The 19,760-nt window shown below is 47.8% G+C and overlaps 1 protein-coding gene across 1 annotated transcript in view; it reads left to right on the top strand.

Annotated features, from left to right (window-relative positions):
* Nucleotides 1-19,425, top strand: part of NAA60 (N-alpha-acetyltransferase 60, NatF catalytic subunit) — a 43,589-nt gene extending 24,164 nt beyond the window's left edge. The window contains exons 3-7 of the mRNA XM_074965655.1: nucleotides 430-559; nucleotides 1,373-1,469; nucleotides 12,627-12,861; nucleotides 14,550-14,736; nucleotides 15,350-19,425. Coding sequence (XP_074821756.1) covers nucleotides 430-559; nucleotides 1,373-1,469; nucleotides 12,627-12,861; nucleotides 14,550-14,706 — 619 coding nt within the window. The 3' untranslated portion in view covers nucleotides 14,707-14,736; nucleotides 15,350-19,425. The remainder of the gene's footprint in view (nucleotides 1-429; nucleotides 560-1,372; nucleotides 1,470-12,626; nucleotides 12,862-14,549; nucleotides 14,737-15,349) is intronic.
* The last annotated feature ends 335 nt before the right edge of the window (nucleotides 19,426-19,760 follow it).

Consider the following 19,760-nt stretch of genomic DNA (forward strand, 5'->3'; position numbering starts at 1 on the left):
CCCCAATTAAGGGAATACTTGTCAGATGGGTTACTGGTAGCATAGAATGAAATTAGCCAAGCTGGGATGTGCTCCAGACACCTGGGTCAACACTCACACCCTTACGAAAAGTGCCAACAGATCTTTAATGATTACATGCGGAGGCCTTAGTTTTAACTCCATCCAGAAGAGACTTCCTCCATCAGCAAAGCTTCCTAGCTTGGATATCTATTGACTCTTGTAGAAGAGTGCTGCCTACTAGACTACCAACACTACTTCCTTCAGCATCTGAGTGTTTATTGCATGTCTCCCACTGAAGTCTTATTCTGGCCCAGCTTATGCTGTAACCCTGCCAGATTCCACAGGGTGGCCTGACTGCAGGCTCATGGCTCAATTTGAAATGCTGTGTGTCCCCTAAGCATTCATGGGTATTGTTCTTTTTCTTCCCAGGTACCCTGACTCATGGTATCAGGACATCACTTCCAACAAGAAGTTCTTTTCCCTTGGAGCCACCTACAGAGGCACCATTGTGGGAATGATAGTAGCTGAAATAAAGAGCAGAACAAAGGTGCATAAAGAGGTAGGCAAGCCATAGTCTAAGATGAGATGTGCGTATACCCCCAAATGATTACCTGCTCTGGGGCCCATTGCTCACATGAGTAGCCAGGCAAGGAGAGAAGTCAAAAGACTACATTTTTCAGGATCTTTTATTGTGCACCACCAGCAGTTCATTTTACTAAGCTCCAGTTGGTTACACCTGTGCAAATCCCATTGAAGGCTGTGATGTTGCTGAGGGCATAACATGGCCTGTAGAACATTTGTATTATTATTGATGTGTAAGAGTGAGGATCCCAGTTTGACTCAAAGCCTAGAGTCTGTTTGCAGAAGCTGGGAGCGGATGACAGGGCATGGATCACCATTGTCGGAAGACAGGATACTGGGCTAGATAGACCATTGGTCTGACCCAGTAGGGCCGTTCTTATGCAGGTTGGCAGAAAAAGCACATTCTAGCTGGTAAACTGCTGACGTTTGATCTGGACACTCAAATGTGGAACCCCACAATGCCATTTAACACCTTTCAGTAAACGACTAAACATGAAACAAGCGTGTTTAGTTAACAGTTAACTGTGGAGGACATTAAAGGAACTAAATGATTACTATCCCCCAACTGGCAAGAAATATGAAAATAGCAGAAACCCTCTCCCAGCCCAAATAGATTCTTTCCTTTTCCTCCATTTAGGGGGCTGTGTTTATCTCCCCATTTCCAACAGCTCCATAAAGGCACCTGGTATAAGAAAACTCTTCTGTATATTGATGCTTGCTTTTGTTTTTACATTATACACTGTGCTATACACATGTATCCTACTAAATGCTTTGTCATGTCTCTGCTCAGGATGGGGATATTCTAGCTTCCAATTTTGCGGTCGATACTCAAGTTGCTTACATTTTAAGTCTAGGAGTGGTGAAAGAATTTAGAAAACATGGAATAGGTAAGAACATTCTAAATAGCTTTTCTATGTCTGTTGCTGAGCACCAATCCATTGTGTGGTTTGTTTATTCCTCGTGACTCATGTTTGGTATGTGGGTGAAGGTTATAGAACTAAGAATGCCTTGACTCTGCCCACTTCAGAGACTAGCTTGTACGCTAAGCTTGTATAGAACTTGTCATGTCTCACAGAATTGGAAATGGGATACAGATTACATCACACTAGCCTGCAGTTGCATATACAGAGTGATTGAGAGTCCATACGATCTGGTTGCTGTTCAGTGGCCTCTGAAAAGAGTAGATGGATCTCAGTCCAATTCCCAGTGGATAGCCGACCATGCTGAAAACACTGTCATAACTGTCAGACTTGCTAGCAGTGCCAGCAGATCTGCTGTGGACTGAGTGGCCATGGAAACAGAACTCCTCAAGCCCATGAAGCTGGTCCCTCGAGGACAGAGTTGAGGCATGCTGATAATGATGAGGGGTGGGGAGTGGGCACCGCCATTGATCATACCATGCCTGTGTTGTGCTGTGGGGGAGAACTACAGGCCTCAGAGGTTGCAAATGTGTGACGACATCTCCAGCTGTTTTAAAAAAAAAAAAAAAAAAAAAAAAGAGGGAGAGGAAACAAGGGGGATTCAAGAAATAACATAATAATGTGGATCAGAATATGTCCATCAAGTGAGTGCAGTGATCAGTTTGAACCCCAGCTACAGCACAACAATTTCACTGCCATGGGGAAATCCTAAAGTAACAAATGTCTTACCCCTTTGATGTGGCAGAATGTATGCTTCAAGACCAGATAAAACACTTTTCTTCAAGTGATTTGCACATGTGTGTTCCACTCTTGGGAAGTGTGCATAGCTGGTGGAAAAATTTTCCCTCAGCAGTATCTGTTGGGACAGCTCAAGCTCCCCCTGCTGTCAGTCGCCACTACATGCAGGTATAAAGTGGGGAGCTGCCCCAGCCCACTTCAGTTCTTTCTTACCGCCCATGACCATTGTTGGAATGTATTTGTCTTGCTTTAACAAGTACTCTCAGCATGTTATAGTTACCTGTTTGCGTGGGTTTTAGTGTTAGAACTTGCACTAACCAAAGTTTACTACTTTCTTGGTTCCCCAATATGGGGTTCCACTGTTGGGACCAAGGAATGCCTCAGTCACTGGGCTTCAAGGCCTGTCTTTCATGTTCTAAATCGATGCTCATGAGTGACCTGCACTCTAGTTGTTTAAAGTGTCTGGGTGAGTCTCACATTAGGGGTTGGTGTCAAATTTGTAAGGACTTCAAGGCAAGGAGCAAGAAAGATAGAGAAGCCAGATTGAAGTTTCTTTTGATGTAGGCTGCTCTGAAAAGACCTTAAGAGTCTTCCTGGTTGGGGGAGGGTGCTGAGCTTTTTGGCTTCTGTGAGAACTGTACCTCCAGTGTTGGATTAGTCCTAGCACTCCTTGCTTTCTCTGGTGCCTGGGAAGAAACAAGGCTTCCACGGAGGCTGCTGGGACAGGAAGATCATCAGTTCCCAAGTCCACCAAGCAAGGGGACAAAGGGTCAAGTAGAGTGCAATAAAAAGTGAAGCACTCCTCCTCTCACTCATCAGCCAAGAGAGCACCATCAACTCTGGCTGCAGGGAAGGCACCATTGAATCTGGGGCCCAAAGTTTTTGTCTCTTGTGCACCAGTTAAAGACAATTCCATTACCATCCATGACAGACGCATGTGTAGGAACAAGGAACTTGTTGAGCTTGTTGGTGCCGGTGTCCCCAAAGGTGCAGGAGATTGTTCCTATGGTACTGGCAGATCATCAGGCTCCATGGTGCAGCACCTAGCACCACATCAACCTCCTGTATCCCAGACCTCTTACCTGTCAGTACCATCGGGGGAAGATGGTGGTGATGGCTTCTCTTCAGTTATCTCTGGTTTCTTGACACTAATCTTCAGCAGGTGTCAGGAGAAGGTGATTCTTCATCTTCTGACTCTTGTCTCCCAACCGCAGTGTCTTGCTGCTCCCCTCCCACGTAAAAACAAGCGGAGGATAGGTATTGTGTTCTCTCCCAAGGCTTCCAGCATTTTTATTCCCAACCCTCTCCTGGATCCTTTGTTGTCTCAGCTACCAACAAGAGGGAACGCTGGGGCAGCAGGCAACTATCCCTAAGTTGAAGGACGCCAAAAAGCTTGACTTATTTGGTAGAAAAATGTGTTCTACAGTGGGGTTACAGCTTAGAATCACCAACTAGCAGGCTTTGTTAGGGTGATATGATTCTAACACCTGGAACTATGTACTGAAATTTAGGGACAAGCTGCAGGAGGATGCTAAACAAGAGTTCCTTTTGCAGGTGAATGAGGGGAAGTTAGTGATAAGAACTTCACTTCAGGATAGTTTAGATGCAGCTGACGTGGCTGCTAGGACTCTGGCCTCTGCCATCATCATGCACTGATGCTCATGGTTGTACTCTTTGGGGTTGGCCTAAGAAGTACAGCAGACTATTCAAGACCTGCCATTTGAAGGGTCATCGCTCTTCCTGATGCAGACAGGTGATAAACTTCACAGCTCCAAGGTGACTCTGAACTCCTTGGTATGTATACTTTTGACCCATCAAGGAAACACTTTCATCCTCAGCAGTTCCATCGATACCCTACTCTTGCACCTTGCCAGGACCTAACAGACACTTCCTCAGTGCTTGGTCCTGAATTACTTTGGCCCAATGGGTCTTAAGTGCCTTGGAAGTGGGAACACTCTCTTCATTTTGTTTCTTCCCCTCCTTCCCACCCTCCCTCCCCATCCCTCTTCAGGGACCACTCTCAAAAGGAGCTCCTCTTCCATGAGATGCAATCTCTTTTGCGTGGAAGCCATAGAAGAGGTTCCCGAATGTCAAAGGAACAGGGTTTTATTCCTGCTATTTCCTAATCCCAAAAGCAAAGGGAGGTCTCATATTTTTAGACCTCTGGCAATTCAGAAGATCTCTAAAAAAGATAATTTTGCATGGTCACACCGGTTTCCATTATCCCTGCCCTGTAGGCTGGAATGTCATGCTCAACTTAAAGGACACGTATTTCTATGTGGTGATTTATCAAGGCCACAGGAAGTATCTCAGGTTCCTATAAACCAGTCTAATTGCCAGTTCATGGTGCTGCCTCTTAGCCCTGTCATCAGCTTCCTGGATTTTTACAAAATGTGTGGCAGTAGTAGCTGCCTTCCTGCGAAAGTTAGGAGTTACTCCTGAGGACAGTCTGCATTGCAGCATTTTCAAAAATTTTATTTGTCAAATAAATGTGGAAGCTACAGCATGGTATTGGGGAGCACAGGCCACTGGCTGCACAGAGGTGGGAGATCACTGTGCAGCTCCCCACTCTCGGGACACTGACTCAGCAGTGAGGCTGCACCCAACCCTGACACAGCGCAAGGACCGGGCCTGCCCCAGAAACACCCCAGAGCCTTGCCCCTCCATCCAGGTGTGGGTAGGCAGGCTCAGCAAGGCAGGATCCAAGTGTGGAGGGGCTTAGTGTAGGGGAAATCCAGATGTGGGTTAAGAGGGTTCTGTGTGGGGGCAGTCTGGATGTGGGCAGCTCAGTGGGTGATCCGGGTGCGGGGAGGATCTGGATGCACAGAGGCTTGTTGTGGGGTTCTGGGTGCAACGGTAATGGGACTCTGCAGGGGGGTCCAGGTGAAGGTGGTTGGAGCTCAGTAGGAGGGTCTGGGTGTGGGGGAATAGGGCTCAGTGAGGGGTCCAGATGCTGGGGGAATGGAGCTCAGTGCGGTTGGGATCCGGTGCAGCTGGTTGGGGCTCGGTAAGGTGGGGGTGCAGGTGGCTTGTCAGGGTGGTCCAGGTGCAGGGGAAGTGGGGCTTGTCGGGGGGTTTCTGGGTATGAGGGGGTCTGGATTCATGAGGTTTGGACGGATGGGGGCGCAACTCCCTGTACAGTGATCACTCTCCCTGCAGCTGAGGAGCAGTGGGCGCAAGAAGCGTGGAGGGGGGAGTTTGCAGAGCTTCCTGCAGCCAGGGGAGAAATCCTGGGGCTGGGTCTGACCCAGCCCTGGATGCCATGCAGGGGAAGAGGAAGTCCCGTCCTCCCCAGCCCAGCCGGGACTAGCAGCTGAGTCCAGCGCAGGGTAGGAAACACCAGCCATGTTTTCCCCAGTTCCACCCCTGCCCCACAGTGATTTACCTCTCTACTGGCTGCCCTGGGCACCCAAAACATACTGCTGGGGAGGGTCACGTGACTGCTTTTGTGGCTTCCCTTTGCTTACCTGCCAGAAAGTCATTTTTCTGTGGAGAAATCAAGAAATCTGCAGGGGACATAAATTCTGCGCAGGTGCGGTGGCGCAGAATTCTCGCAGGAGTAAGAAGTGCAAGTCTGTCTTTACCTGGATGACTGGCTTGTGAAAGGCGGTTTCAGATGCTGTTCAGAGTAGCTTGTATCCAGTCAACTTTCAATGCATTGGGTCTGTTGATCAACTCAGATGTCTATCCTCTGAACTGGGGAGAGGATAGAATTTACAATAGCATTATTGGGCTCTGCTCAAGCCAGAGTTTTCCTTCCAAGGTCAAAGTTTCAGACAATTTGTTCCATTGTTTTAGATCTCAAGGTTCACTCACTTAATTGTATGAGGCTTCTTAGGCATATGGCCTCTTGCACTTGTATAATCTGGTGTGACAGATTTACATCTCGGGCATCTGCAAAATTGGCTGTCTTCCATATTCTTGCCAAGCCATTGCCCTCTAAACATCTTGGTGAGGGTGCCTTCTCATATTTTACCTTGTAGATTGGGGAACAAACCCTGTCAATGTATACCTAGGTGTGTGTTTGTCCACCCTCAGCTGCCACTGATGTTGGTGATAGATGTGTCTGCCCTGGGTGTTGAGCAGCTCATCTGGGTTCCCTGCAAATGCGAGGGTTATGGTCCACAAAGGACTTGACTCTGCACATAAACGTCAGGGAGTTGAAAGCCTGACACCAGTCGGATAGCTCTCCTACTCCATGTCAAGGGGAAAAGCCTGCTCATTTTCAGAGAACAGCGGTAGTGTTCTAACTCAACAGCCAGGGAGGGGGCCACTTGTCCCTGCTCTGCCAAAACGCAATGCAGCCACACACACAGGTCACTTACAACTCAACACAAGTGGTCTTTCTATTTAGATGTAGCCAGATTCATTTTCCAGCTGTGGGAATTTGTTCACATTGCAAGCAGGCCCATTTGTAACAAGAACAAACGGGAAGTGCCAGCGACATCACAGTCTGGGTTCCCTCATGGACACTTTTCTTTGCCCTGGACAGGCAAGCTCATGTATGCTTTCCCAACAGTCCCACTCCTTCACAGAGGGTTGCTAAAAATCAGACTGGCCCATGCTCGATTCATGCTTATAGCCCCAGCTTGGCCTCAGCAGCACTGGCTCTCCACCCTCCTATCCCTTTCAGTGGAAGCTCTGATATCACTTCCATTGGCCCCAGAGCTAGTGTCTCAAGATCATGGTCCCCTACTCCACCCAAACCTGCAGGCACTTCATTTAACAACCTTGATGGCCCATGGTTAGACTCTAGGGAGGAGTAGTGCTCAAAAGAGGTTCAGGATGTGCTTTTAAATAGTAGGAAACCACCTACTAGATCTAGTTACCTCTCGAAGTGGAACCGTTTCTCTGTCTGGTATTGACAATCTAGAATTTGGCCGAATCCAGCATATCTTGGCCTATCTGTACCTAAAACAGCAAGAGTTGACTGTTTAGTTCTATCAAAGTCCACCTAGCAGCTCGCTCTCCTTTCCCCTGTCAAGTTGGTGATCACTTTCAAAAATCTTATTGACATCTTTTTAGAAAAAAAGAATGGCCTGGAACAGTTGTATCCTCAGGTACAAGATCCTGTTTCTCCGTGGGACTTAAACTTGGTGTTGTCAAAACTTATGGGGCTCCTTTTAAGCCTTAAGACAGTTTACCTGCGTCCTCATCCAAAGTTTGAGTCAAAATTGAGTTTCTAACTTCCACATCAACCAAGTGATTTACCTGCCTTCGTTCGCCTCGAAGTCCCTCTTGAATAAAGATGGGGAACAGCTGCACACTCTGGATGTCAGGAGAGCGTCGGCATTCTAACTCAGCAGGTCCAAGCAGTTCCATTTGTCTTCCCAGCTGTTTGTGGTGGTCACAGACAGGATGAAGAGCCTCCCACTCTCTTCTCAGTGAATTTTGTCTGTTAGCCTCCTGTATTTGCTTATGCTCTGACTTGGCTGACATGCTGCCAAATGGAGTGACGGCATATTTGACAAGATTGCAAGCATTCTCTGTGGCCTTCCTTGTTCAAGTTCCAAGCATTTGTAGGGTGGCAACATGGTCTTCAATGCACATGTTTGCATCCCATTATGTCATCACTCAGCATTCTGCCATATTTGGGTGAGTTGTCCTCCAGTGCTTGTTCAGATAGACTCTCTAATTTGCCTTCCTGATTTCCTGAGTTGTGAGCCACCAAGAGTATTCACATGGTCAATTGCTAAAAGAAAAAACTGTCACCTGTTCCATAACTGTTGCTCTTTTGAGATGTTCTACATGTGCATTCTACATCCCGCCTTCCCATCCCTCTGCATCAGACTTTTCCAGCAAGAAGGAACTGAGGGGGTTTGTGGTCGGCTCCACAGTTTATACCTTTGTGCAGTGGTGCATGGCAACAGAGGGCACTCATGCCTCCTTGATGGGTATTGCTGAGGGAAAATTTTCTGACAACTGTGCATGGGGGACACACACATCAAGAGTGGAGTGGAAATGTGCAACACATCTCGAAGAACAGCACTTACAGAACAGGTTAGTACGGTTTTCTGGTGTGAGAGCATGTACCATCCTTGTCCTTAAGCATCCAATTCATAGAAAGAAATGTGCCATTCAGACACTAGCAGCTGGGACACACGCCAAGTCTGAAAGCAGTGACCACGTTAAGGTGTCGTGCAGCTGGGACCATGTTAGACTTGACTTGATTTATTTGACCTGTTCAGTAGTGTGACAGGGTCAGGCCAGATGGCTACAAGAGAGTGGTCGAAGGTAGATACATCAGTTCCAGGTTAAGCAGGTCCCTTTTCCCTGGGTAAGATAACAGGAACTTTCTAGAACTAATTAAGGCAGGCAGACTAATTAGGACACCTGTAGCCAATTGGGAAGCTGCTAGAATTAATTAAGGCTAATCAGGACACCTGGTTTAAAAAGGCTGTCACTCCAGTTAGTGAGGTGTGCGTGTGAGGAGCTGGGAGCAAGAGGCACTAGGAGCTGAGAGCAAGAAGGCATACTGCTGGAGAACTGAGGAGTACAAGCATTATCAGACACCAGGAGGAAGGTCCTATGTTGAGGATAAAGAAGGTGTTGGGAGGAGGCCATGGGAAAGTAGCCCAGGGAGTTGTAGCTGTCACACAGCTGTTCCAGGAGGCACTCTAGACAGCTGCATTTCACAGGGCCCTGGGCTGGAACCCGGAGTAGAGGGCAGGCCAACTCCTGATCAGACACAGAAGGAGTTGACCTGGACTATGGGTTCACGAAAACAGCCAAACTGAGGGCTGCCATGAATCTCTGAGGTGAGCAAATCCGCCAATAAGCGCAAGACCCACCAAGGTAGAGGAGGAACTTTGTCACAGTAGATAGGATTATAATTGTCCTCCCCTGAGTGCTCACATCTGCAGACCCAGGCTGATATGATATGCCATAGAAATGATCTGGGTTGTGTCTGTGTGGGAGAGCACCAAACTGAAGCCTTGGTTCAAGCGCTGTCTTGGGACAAACTCTAGGTTATCCTGAGAACGGAATTCAGGGAAGTTGGTAAAGGGAGGGATCTCCTGTTTTCATAAGGAGGTCTCTGAGTCACCTTCAGATGCCCCAGCTGGTTGGTGCATCTTGCTGGAGTTTCTCCGTTAAAGTCAACATTTCTTGCACTTATTAAATTGGGACAGAATTTAGGAACACATTTTTCTGAAAGACCCTCTCTAAAGTCCATCCATCACCTTGGATCAGCGTTCAGGATTAGATAGCTATTACAGACTAGTACATTGAAATGTTCCAGAACTACATAACGACGTTTGAGGGATTGATGTTTTGAGAGCTCTTCTTTTCTTATCCAAGAGCTCTTCCATTTCCACTCAAGAGGAAGGGGGAGGGATAGCTCAGTGGTTTGAGCATTGGCCTGCTAAACCCAGGGTTGTGAGTTCAATCCTTGAGGGGGCCATTTAGGGATCTGGGGCAAAAATTGGGGATTTGTCCTGCTTTGAGCAGGGGATTGGACTAGATGACCTCCTGAGGTCCCTTCCAACCTGATATATTCTATGATTGTAAGAGCAAAACCTTTCATGCAGGAGACTTTTTGCTCCAGGCATTTTCCACCTTTATTGTAGCTCTGATTTCTGTAGCAGATTCTACATGGCTTCAGTTTCTGGTTCTTTCTTCTCCCGCACCTAGAAAGGAACTGGATGGAGTGTGGGATACAGAAAAGTGCAATATACTGTTGAGAATTAAACTGCTCTTATTTTATTACTCATTTAGATTTCCTGGGGTGGGTGGGAAAGTGTGCAAAATCTTAGCAATGCAGTAGTTATCTTTCCAGGTACACAGGAGAGAAATTACCATGCAGCTTCTATATTTAAATAATCTTCCACATTGAATTCCCAAAACCAGGTTCTGTATTGCTGATATCTAGTTTGTTTTAATTCTACCTCAGTGCCAGGTGCTGGACTGGATGACCTGTTGTTTAGGACCAGAAGAGACCTCTTGTTGTTTTATATCAGCCTCCTTAGCTGGCCTTGTACTTAGGCAGAGGGGGTAATGTTATGTACTCGGTAGGAATTTTCAAAAGCACCTACATGGCGTAGGGATACAACTCCTGACTTTCAATGAGACTTGTGCTCCTAAACTACTTGGGCACTTCTGAAAAATCCCATTCACTATGTGGTTCTTTACACATGGATTGTAAAACTGTAGCACAAATGAGGTTCATGTGTTTGGACGTCTGCTAGTGAATCATGTCTTTACCATTGCCCAGTGGTACCTCTACTGGGAGAAGTGAACACTAGCTTAACTTGGGTAAATGTATTTTGTTCAATTATTGTAATGTGAGGTTTCAGAGTAACAGCCGTGTTAGTCTGTATTCGCAAAAAGAAAAGGAGGACTTGTGGCACCTTAGAGACTAACCAATTTATTTGAGCATGAGCTTTCGTGAGCTACAGCTCACTTCATCGGATGCATACTGTGGAAATTGCAGAAGACATTATATACACAGACACCATGAAACAATACCTCCTCCCACCCCACTCTCCTGCTGGTAGGGGGAGTGGTCACTTCGGATGAGCTATTACCAGCAGGAGAGTGAGTTTGTGTGTGTATGGGGGTGGGGGAGTGAGAAAACCTGGATTTGTGCTGGAAATGGCCCACTTTGATTTTCATGCAGGTTGTAAGGAGAGTGGTCACTTTGGATAGGCTATTACCAGCAGGAGAGTGAGTTTGTGTGTGTGGTTTTTGGAGGGGGGTGAGGGGGTGAGAGAACCTGGATTTCTGCAGGAAATGGCCCACCTTGATTATCATACACATTGTGAAGACAGTGGTCACTTTGGATGGGCTATTACCAGCAAGAGAGTGAGTTTGTCTGTGGGGGGGCGGAGGGTGAGAAAACCTGGATTTGTGCTGGAAATGGCCCAACTTGATGATCACTTTAGATAAGCTATTACCAGCAGGAGAGTGGGGTGGGAGGAGGTATTGTTTCATGGTGTCTGTGTATATAATGTCTTCTGCAATTTCCACAGTATGCATCCGATGAAGTGAGCTGTAGCTCACAAAAGCTCATGCTCAAATAAATTGGTTAGTCTCTAAGGTGCCACAAGTCCTCCTTTTCTTATTGTAATGTGGCCATCCGAGATTCACACTGGAAGTCATGCATGGAAGTTGTGCCCCTTGACTGTATCCTGGGCTGTTCATATGAGGCTTGGGGCATTTAGGGGTACAGAACCAGTAGAAGCCACTTCAGGTCAAAGGAGCCTCTTAGTGTATGAGGCTAGATATTCAACATTAGAGGCATGTGTGAAGACACATAAAGCTGGGTCCACCACACGGTACTGACTGCTCAGATGAACCTCCAGACCTAGTCTCCCAAGGCCAAGTGCATGCACTGTGCCCCTTCACTGACAAGTGCCAGATGAAAGATTCTAGATGGCTGGAGCCAAACTCCCAGGAGCTGATGGGGAGCTAAAGCCCTCCCTTATCTTTTAATTAGAGTTTAGCAAGACAAGTGCATGTGACCTGTTTGTCAGTTGCATTTTGCTCTTTACAATTTCAAAATGACTTTAAAACACTGAGTGTTGAGACCTGAAGAAGAGCTCTGTGTAGCTCAAGAGCTTGTCCCTTCCACCAGCAGAAGTTAGTCCAATAAAAGATATCACATCACCCGCCTTGTCTCTCTAGAACACTGAATGTACTCCTGTGACCTAGCTGCTGCCAGTCAAGGTGACAGGTCAGCCATTCTAAAACTAAATGGTTCCAACAACCACCTTGCCAGCCCAATGGGAGTAGCTGTTTGGCTGGCAGTGGGCTATTGCTGGTAAGTCCTTGTGCCTGGAATGCTCATAACTGTGGGGGCCACAGCTGCATGTGTAAACCTTGTTACAGTCTAGATCCAGCCCTGCAGACTCCCACCAATCAATGGCTGTTAGGAGGGACCGCTCCCACCCTGTACAGCCTTGAGTTTTCTGAAGCCCAGCATTGTAGAGAGGAAGGAGTCTATTAAGACCACCCAACCCAGGTTCTGCTGGCTGTTCTGAAAAGGGTGAATGAGAATGAGGAAAGATCTAGGAGCAGTGTTCCCTCTAATTTTTTTTACATCCATGTGCAGAATGAATTTTCTTATGTACACCAATATGGAGTTGATGTGTGGTGGAGGAAGAGCCAAGGGGTTCAGTGTGTGGGAGGGGGCTTGGAGGTGGGGCTGAGGGTTGGTGTGCAGGGGGTGAGGGCTGTGGGCTCGGGGCCGGGGGAGGGGCGCCTCTCCCCGCCTACCTGATGGCCCTTGAGAGCCTGCTGCGTGGCCACGCAGCTTACAGGGAACTTAGTCTAGGAGCTTTGTTCAGAGGCAGTGATGGCGCGTGCAGAGGCTTGGCTGCACTCTCCATCCTGTCCCAGTGAGAGCGCCGCTGCTCTGTGTAATACTGTTCTTCCTTCCTTTGATAGGTTCCCTCTTACTTGAAAGCTTGAAGGATCATATATCGACAACTGCCCAAGACCACTGTAAAGCCATCTACTTGCATGTCCTCACCACCAACAATACAGCAATTAACTTCTATGAAAATAGAGACTTTAGACAGCACCACTACCTGCCCTATTATTATTCTATCAGAGGGGTCCTCAAAGACGGCTTCACCTACGTTCTATACATCAATGGCGGACATCCTCCTTGGACAATCTTATATCCTTTACCTTGGATTTGATTAGCTGCAGAGCGAGATAACCAGACACATGGTATTTGGGGTAAAACAAATCCTGCAAAGCAAGTCTGTTTGCATTTGACTCATCCCAATTTAAGGGTAGGCTTCACTGAACTGGATTCCTTGCTTTCCAGAAGAGATTTGGATTTGTCTCTGGCATGTTTGTGCCGGACTTCCTCAAGGGTGCTATGGGATCCGTTCAGTAGAACAGTACATGTCTCTTGTGAGGTTAGAGATGTATATTTTGTCTACATTGGGTGACTGATGGTAATGCAACTGTTTAGCTAGGACTAGGTGTGGTGTGGATGGGCACTGTGCAAAACTCCCTCAGCACAGCTCTGCTGATTGCACCTGAGGCAAGACCTGCAGTTCCTGCCCTGCTATTCCAGTCCTGGGCTCCCGACATGGCTCTGTCAATGTATCTAAGGACTTCTGTACAGTACATAGTTTTCAGAGTGGCAGCTGTGTTAGTCTGTATCTGCAAAAAGGAAAGTAGTACTTGTGGCACCTTAGAGACTAACATATTCACGAAAGCTTATGCTCTAATAAATTTGTTAATCTCTAAGGTGCCACAAGTACTCCTTTGTACAGTACATAGGCTTTGCTGGCATAGCTGTGTCAGCAGAGCCCCCTGGTGGAGATGGAGCACAAACCAACAGTTGTTCTGTCAGCATAGCTAATGATGTTCAGGGAGCAGAAGCACCCTTCAGTCAGCATAGTTGTGTCTACACTGGGGGGTTGCCAACATTGCTGTGCTGGCTAGGGGGTGTGATTTTCCCACCCCACACGCTCCTAGCTGACACAGCTGTGCTAGCAACACTTAGTATCCAAAGCCTTAATCCCAACCTACAGCATCATCTTCTGATCCGGTCTTGTCTTCCGCTTGAGCAGAGACTGCTCCATTGTGTGGTGGCTTCCACCCGGTACCTTCCAAATGGTTTCACTTCTGACATGTTTGGGGACTTGAAGTCAGGTCTCAGAAATGAAGGGCCAGTGAGCTCTTTTCCTCCTGTCCAGAGAAGTCAGGCAGTGTCTGCCCTTTTGTTGGGTATATCAGAAACTTGCTAACCATCGTAGGTCATGCAGAGTGGAGCTTTCCCAGCGCTAATGGTGTGGTGGGCTCCAAATGCAGCTGGAAGCATGCTATTCAGTGACCTATCTTACTCCACACTTCTGAATGGCTCTAAGGATCCACACTCTTCTGAGGGAGGCAGAGTGGGTACAGAACAGAGATGACAAACTAAATTATAGGATATACTTCAGGTCAGTCAATCTCGGTGGAGCATAAAGAAGTCCCTTCTCCCTAACTCTTTAATGGTAACGTGGTTGTATCTGAGCAATCAAAATGTCTCTGCTGTCAGACGGGCCATGGCTCCAGCAGCTGGAGTGCTGTGGAGCGAAAGGGACACTAGTGGTTATTCAGCTAAAGCATTTCCTGGGCAAATTGCAAGGAATGTTCCCAAAGTGTCCTCCTCTTACTGTGCAGTACAGACCTGCTTATTTGTACCTGAGCAGTTAGATATGAAGGGCAGGTAGCTGGCCAGTGCTGCTTTGCATGGCTTAGCTCTCATTGCCTACTACTGTCCTACGAGCTGCTGTCAATACAGTGTTTTAGGTTGTTTCTTACATTTCACTGTAAATGTCCCTGTTCTCCTTAACTGAGGCTCACTGACTACCTACAGCACATTGGCTCAACGCTCGCCAGCCTGAGCCCATGTTCGATTCCTCACCGGATATACCGCCAAGCCCAGAGTCTCCTCCGCAGCCTGCTGCCATGGTCTGGCATTTCCGCAAAGAGTGGTATTGAATACAGCCGGGCAACGTGACACAGTCAGATGGTGACAGCAAAGCGAGAGGTAGGGAGCTGTGAGAATGGGGTTTACCTTCTCTCTGGAGCACTGCACTGCAACAAGCCAGTGGCATAATAGCTCCACTGAAGCATCTGGGGCGTATGAGGCAAGATGCCTAAAGCAAGGGTCACTGCAACATAGACTGTGTGGCTCAGCATACAATTCAGCCTCTTGGAAACAGCTAGAGCCCAGCTTCTGAGAGAGCTGCACTCTGGGATCCCTCTGTGCAGGGCTTTAAACTGGCAACTATTCAATAATCTTGCCTCTTTTGTTTTTGACTTTGCTCCTGCTACAGTTGATGGCAGAATGCCTATTGACTTAAGGCCCTGATTTCTTCCCCCCCCCGAGAGTTAATGTGATGTAATTTATTTGAGCCCAGTGAATGTTGTTAAAAGCAATCTCCTGCTGCTGCAGGTGACCCCTTTCCTTGAGCTTTTAGAGCACCTCAGCTGGGCCCTGAGCATTTGAGACTGCCCCCCCAATTCCACAGGGTCTGGAAACTCCCCATTCTCCTCCCACTGGTTCAAATGCGCAAAGCCCCGGCGTCTTAGACTGTAAGCACAATGTCTGTCCTGTCCCTTCCATGGTTTTCAGACAGCTGTTCTCTTGTCTTTAATAGGATCATTCGTCCCTTTATCTCCTGAATCATCTGACTCTGCACTGATTCCAGTTATGTGGGCTTCCTATCAACAACCCAGCCTCTTAACATTGACCACTCAGCTGTGGATTGACTGAGATTTGGCAGACCGTATGCTTGACTTGCTGCAGCCCTGATTTGCCATCTTCTTGCCAGAGTCCCAAGGCATCCTGTGTGGATTGACAGTCATTACTGTCTTATAAGGGGTGTCACTGTGCTGTAGGCAAGTGGCCCTTCCTATTACAGCTTTGTGTGTTACACCTCCCATCCTCTCCCTCTCCCCTTGCTTTTGGCCAGTACTCACATAGATGCACATAGTTGTACATGAGATGGACAAGGATGCAGTCATCTGCTTTGCCATAGGATAGCTAATGACAGGAATGCACAATAAGGCAATCAACATGCACTGACCAACCATGTTAGAGCCCACACAATACATCAGAGGGCCAGGGCTGGGCCATGTCCTCTTAGTCCAAGGTCCGATGGAAATGGACCTTGGGCTCCCGTGTTCCTGCTGAGGAGTCTGTGTTGCTGCTGGTAACACTCCTGACCACTCACAGGAAGGAAACTGCTGCTGAGATGCCCAGAGATAGTCATCACCCCATGACTTAAAAAGAAGCGTCTGATTCACGATGCTCCAAAGTAGAAGACAGGGATTGAAATTACTGTTTCATAGTGAAATTATATATATACTGTATAGATCCTTCTTCCTTGAGTCTGAGCTAGAGCTCACCAGGATATGAGTGGGGGAGATGTATAGAGTTATTCCTGTAGTTGGAGCCCCAGAGGAAAGAGAGTGAGACATCTCCATTCCCTTACCTTGTCACCATTGGAACCTAAGTTAATCTCCCGCAGGCTCTCTAGGAATGAGATTTGTGCACAGATTGCTGCTTTTGAAGTAAATTAGCTGCTGACCCTCTTGTGTTTGTAGAGCCTGCAGGCCATGAGAGATGCGCAGGGGATGTGCCGATGGGCAGCCTCCCTGGGTCTTTGCCAGGAGTCTGGTATTGAAGTCCCTGAGGAGGCTGCAGTGTGACTGTCAACAGTGAAATGCTTGCTTTGTTTGTACAAGACTTGTGCAGGACACTTGTCTCCCCATGTGGAGCTTGCCAGACATTGACCTCCCCAATAGGCAGAAGGCCCCAGACCCGCCCCACGTATTAAATTAATGTGCAAAAAGATCCCATAGCCACAGGAGGGGCACCTGAGTGCTAGCAGGACATTAGAATAGTGCTGTCCCTCAGCTCTGCTAGTGGGAGCATTTAGGACTGAGCAAATAGAAGCAAAGCATACACTGTTGGTAAATGCCTGGCCTCCTTCCAGCAATGGTCAACAAGCCCCTTCTTCCCCTGGCGGAGGCTGTGCTCCCTTGGCTCTGCACCCCTGTCCCCACTGTTCATGTACCCACTTTGAAACTGGGAGTTGGCAGAGGAAGTCTTGAACTAAAGTTGGTGTGTTGTCTCCTGCTACTGGCAGTGTGGGTGGCAGGTATCTAGGAGGTTACTATGGAGACAGGGAGTGATGGGGTCTTACAGCACAAAGTTGCTTAAAGTAACTTAAATCTGCTGGAAGAACTAGCTCTCCAGATGTCACTTAAAGACAAGTCAATGTCTAACTGTAGAGGATAACTATCCCCTTGCTATTACCATGCCAACTGCTATCTAAATAGGGTGGGAATAGCATCTGTCTTGTCAGGGGCCTCTGCCTGGCACTGCCAGAATCCCAGATAAAGGGCAGGCTTGGCACCCCCCTTCAGGAGGCCCTGAGAAGCCTGTTTTTTAATACAGAATGTGTGCTGCAGATACAGCTTGCACTCTAACCCTGACCCATGTGGGTTGGAGCCAAGCCCAGGAAGTTTCTTCAATCAGGCCCTGGGATGCCACTGTGTGTCTTTGCCTTGAGGCAGCAGTGGGGATCATTGTTGAAGGTGCTGTTCATTTCCCAGCTCAGCAGGACATGCTCAGCTTCATTTGTTATATTGCTGGAATAGATTGTTTAATCACAAAAGAGACTGTTTCTCAGTCAAAGCATTCTAGGTATAGTGCGTAAGAACAGCTGGGATTTCCCCACATGGAGCAGGAACATTCCTGTTGTGGAGCTGGTACAGATGCACAAACTGCTGCTGTGCAGTGGGGAAATGTCTGAGCTTCAAAATGGGTGCTTCACTTTGTGTAGATCATGTGGACTGAAGGAGGCTAATGACTCGAAGGGAGAGGGCCTCTGGGGAAAGCTGGAGAATGGGTTGGTGTTGGGGCTGCACAGTTATCATTGTGTGTCTAACTCAGTGCAGTGGGGCAGGTAGAGCCCCTTCCTAAGAAAGAGGGCAGTGACCGACCAGCATGGGCTGGGACCAGAGTTTTGTGGGCAAACTTCCCCCATTCTCTGTGAGGGGGGAGATCTAGCCAGTGCCATGCAGTGATCTCACCAGGTCCTGCAATGGGATGATCTTCACCCATTCAGACTGAGAATCAGCCCTCCTACCCCACCAGCTCTGCTTCATTTTTGTGCATGTACCTTACGTCTTTCAGGTCTTTTGGCTGGGGAGCCCTTCTCTTGCAAAGTTGTCTCCCAGGAAGGAATGGAATCTCTCCATGTGTATGTGCACTCCATGCTCTGCAGCCAGGGTCACCCCACCCCACCCAGCAGGCTGGGCAAGATGACAGTCCTCTCCTCCTGACACTGAAATGTCTTAGATCCAGCATGACAGTTAAGCTGCTTAGAAGTGGGTTTTTTAAAGGGCTATTCTGAACCAAGCCTGTTTCCTTGGGATGGGCTGACACCTCCCCGGAGAACTTGTCAGCCTTGTTCTCCTGTCACCTTGTTTTTCTTGTCTCCCTGGCCCACCTGCCTAGTATGGATACCAGTGTGCTCTGTATGGGGGGTGGGGCGAGGGAGGAAGAACTGTTTCCTAATCATCCAGCAGAAACTTTTAGCAAATGTTAACAGTGTAAAGAAGTTCTAACCCAGTATTCATTATGCACTCAGCTGCTGGGCCACGTGGGATGTTAAGGGCTGCAGCCCTTGTGGGGTATATCCCTCTGATCTGCCCAGCCCAGCTCTCCAGACTCTGGCTGATTTACAGCAGCCTGAGATTTCCTCTCCCTTCAGTGCCCATCTGTATTCTAGTCAGGAAACTCCATCCTGCTTCCCCTGGTGGACCGGCACTCAGAGAGACAGGGTCTGATTGGCTTGAACGCCTATTACAGACCCTTCTGGAGAGGCCTTGCCATTCACAGTCATTGTGTGACAGATGGCTTTATTCTCAACATGTTTTTAGATGGGGCTTGTTGGTTCTTCCCACTGTAAATGAGTTGGGTCCCCAGTGGGAAAAATCCTGAGCTCTCCCTTCTGTGCCAGTGAGATCTTCCCAGGCAGAGCAGCTATTGTCAATCTGCTTTGACAGGCCTCTGGCTGAAAGGATTTGTCAGTTGAAACTGTTCCTGGTAATGCTGTATGGAGGCTCCTAGCTGTGAAATTACAGGGGCACCTATTCAAGCCCAGCTCCCTGCCCAAGCAGACTACAATCATGTATCCTACACTGTAGTATTTAGGACTGTGAATTTTCCAATGTAAATGACCCTTGATCTAGTGGCTCCAGGCAGATTCCATTTCCTCACATCCAGAGGGAGAGGCTTTGGTTTCTCTCAAGGCATCTTAACCTAATTTGCAGTAACTGGTTTTGTATTCCCCACCCCCCATGTAGCTCATTTTTTTAAGTGTGTACACTTGTGCTTGAGGATTTAGTTGCTAAACATGCTTCAGTGTGCATGGGGTTTGTTTTCCTTGCACTTTACTATCTCTCTGAAATAGCTGTACAATACAGAATCTGTTTTTTCCCATGGGCCTGAGTTTGAACTCTTCCAACTGTTTTTGTACCCATGACTGTTGTCCATGCTAACTCCCAGTGCTCCACAAGAGGAGACAAGCTACTTGTCCTACCTGCGATGCCCCTTTATGAACTCTGTCCTCATTGCAACAGCTTGTCAGTCACACCACCCCTCCTGCCCTGTTATTTATTGAAGAGCATATTGCTGCCACAGTCAGCCTGTCTCTCTAAATGTCTTTAATTAAAATGATTTTTTCTTTTGTGATTCTCCTGCTTGTTTTCAAGTACAAGTCTGGATTTAAACTGCTGCTCTTGCCAACAGCAACCATGCTGCAGTGTGCTCTATAAACACAGGTGACAAAGGCAAAAAGCACCTGTTCTCCTTAGAGTGCTGGATGAGTTAGCTGGGCCATCCTCCCAGACAAGGTTTGCCCCAGTCAGCCCTAGCAGAGAGCATTGCTGAGGGGCTTCAGTGACCCCATTGCTGGAACAGCCATTTCCTTTCAGAAAGTGGCTGGGGAGAGCCCTGCCAAGAGTCAGCACAATCCTGCACACCTATGAATTTTG

The sequence above is a fragment of the Natator depressus genome, chromosome 10 (genome assembly GCF_965152275.1).
Source record: "Natator depressus isolate rNatDep1 chromosome 10, rNatDep2.hap1, whole genome shotgun sequence".
NCBI lineage: Eukaryota > Metazoa > Chordata > Testudines > Cheloniidae > Natator > Natator depressus.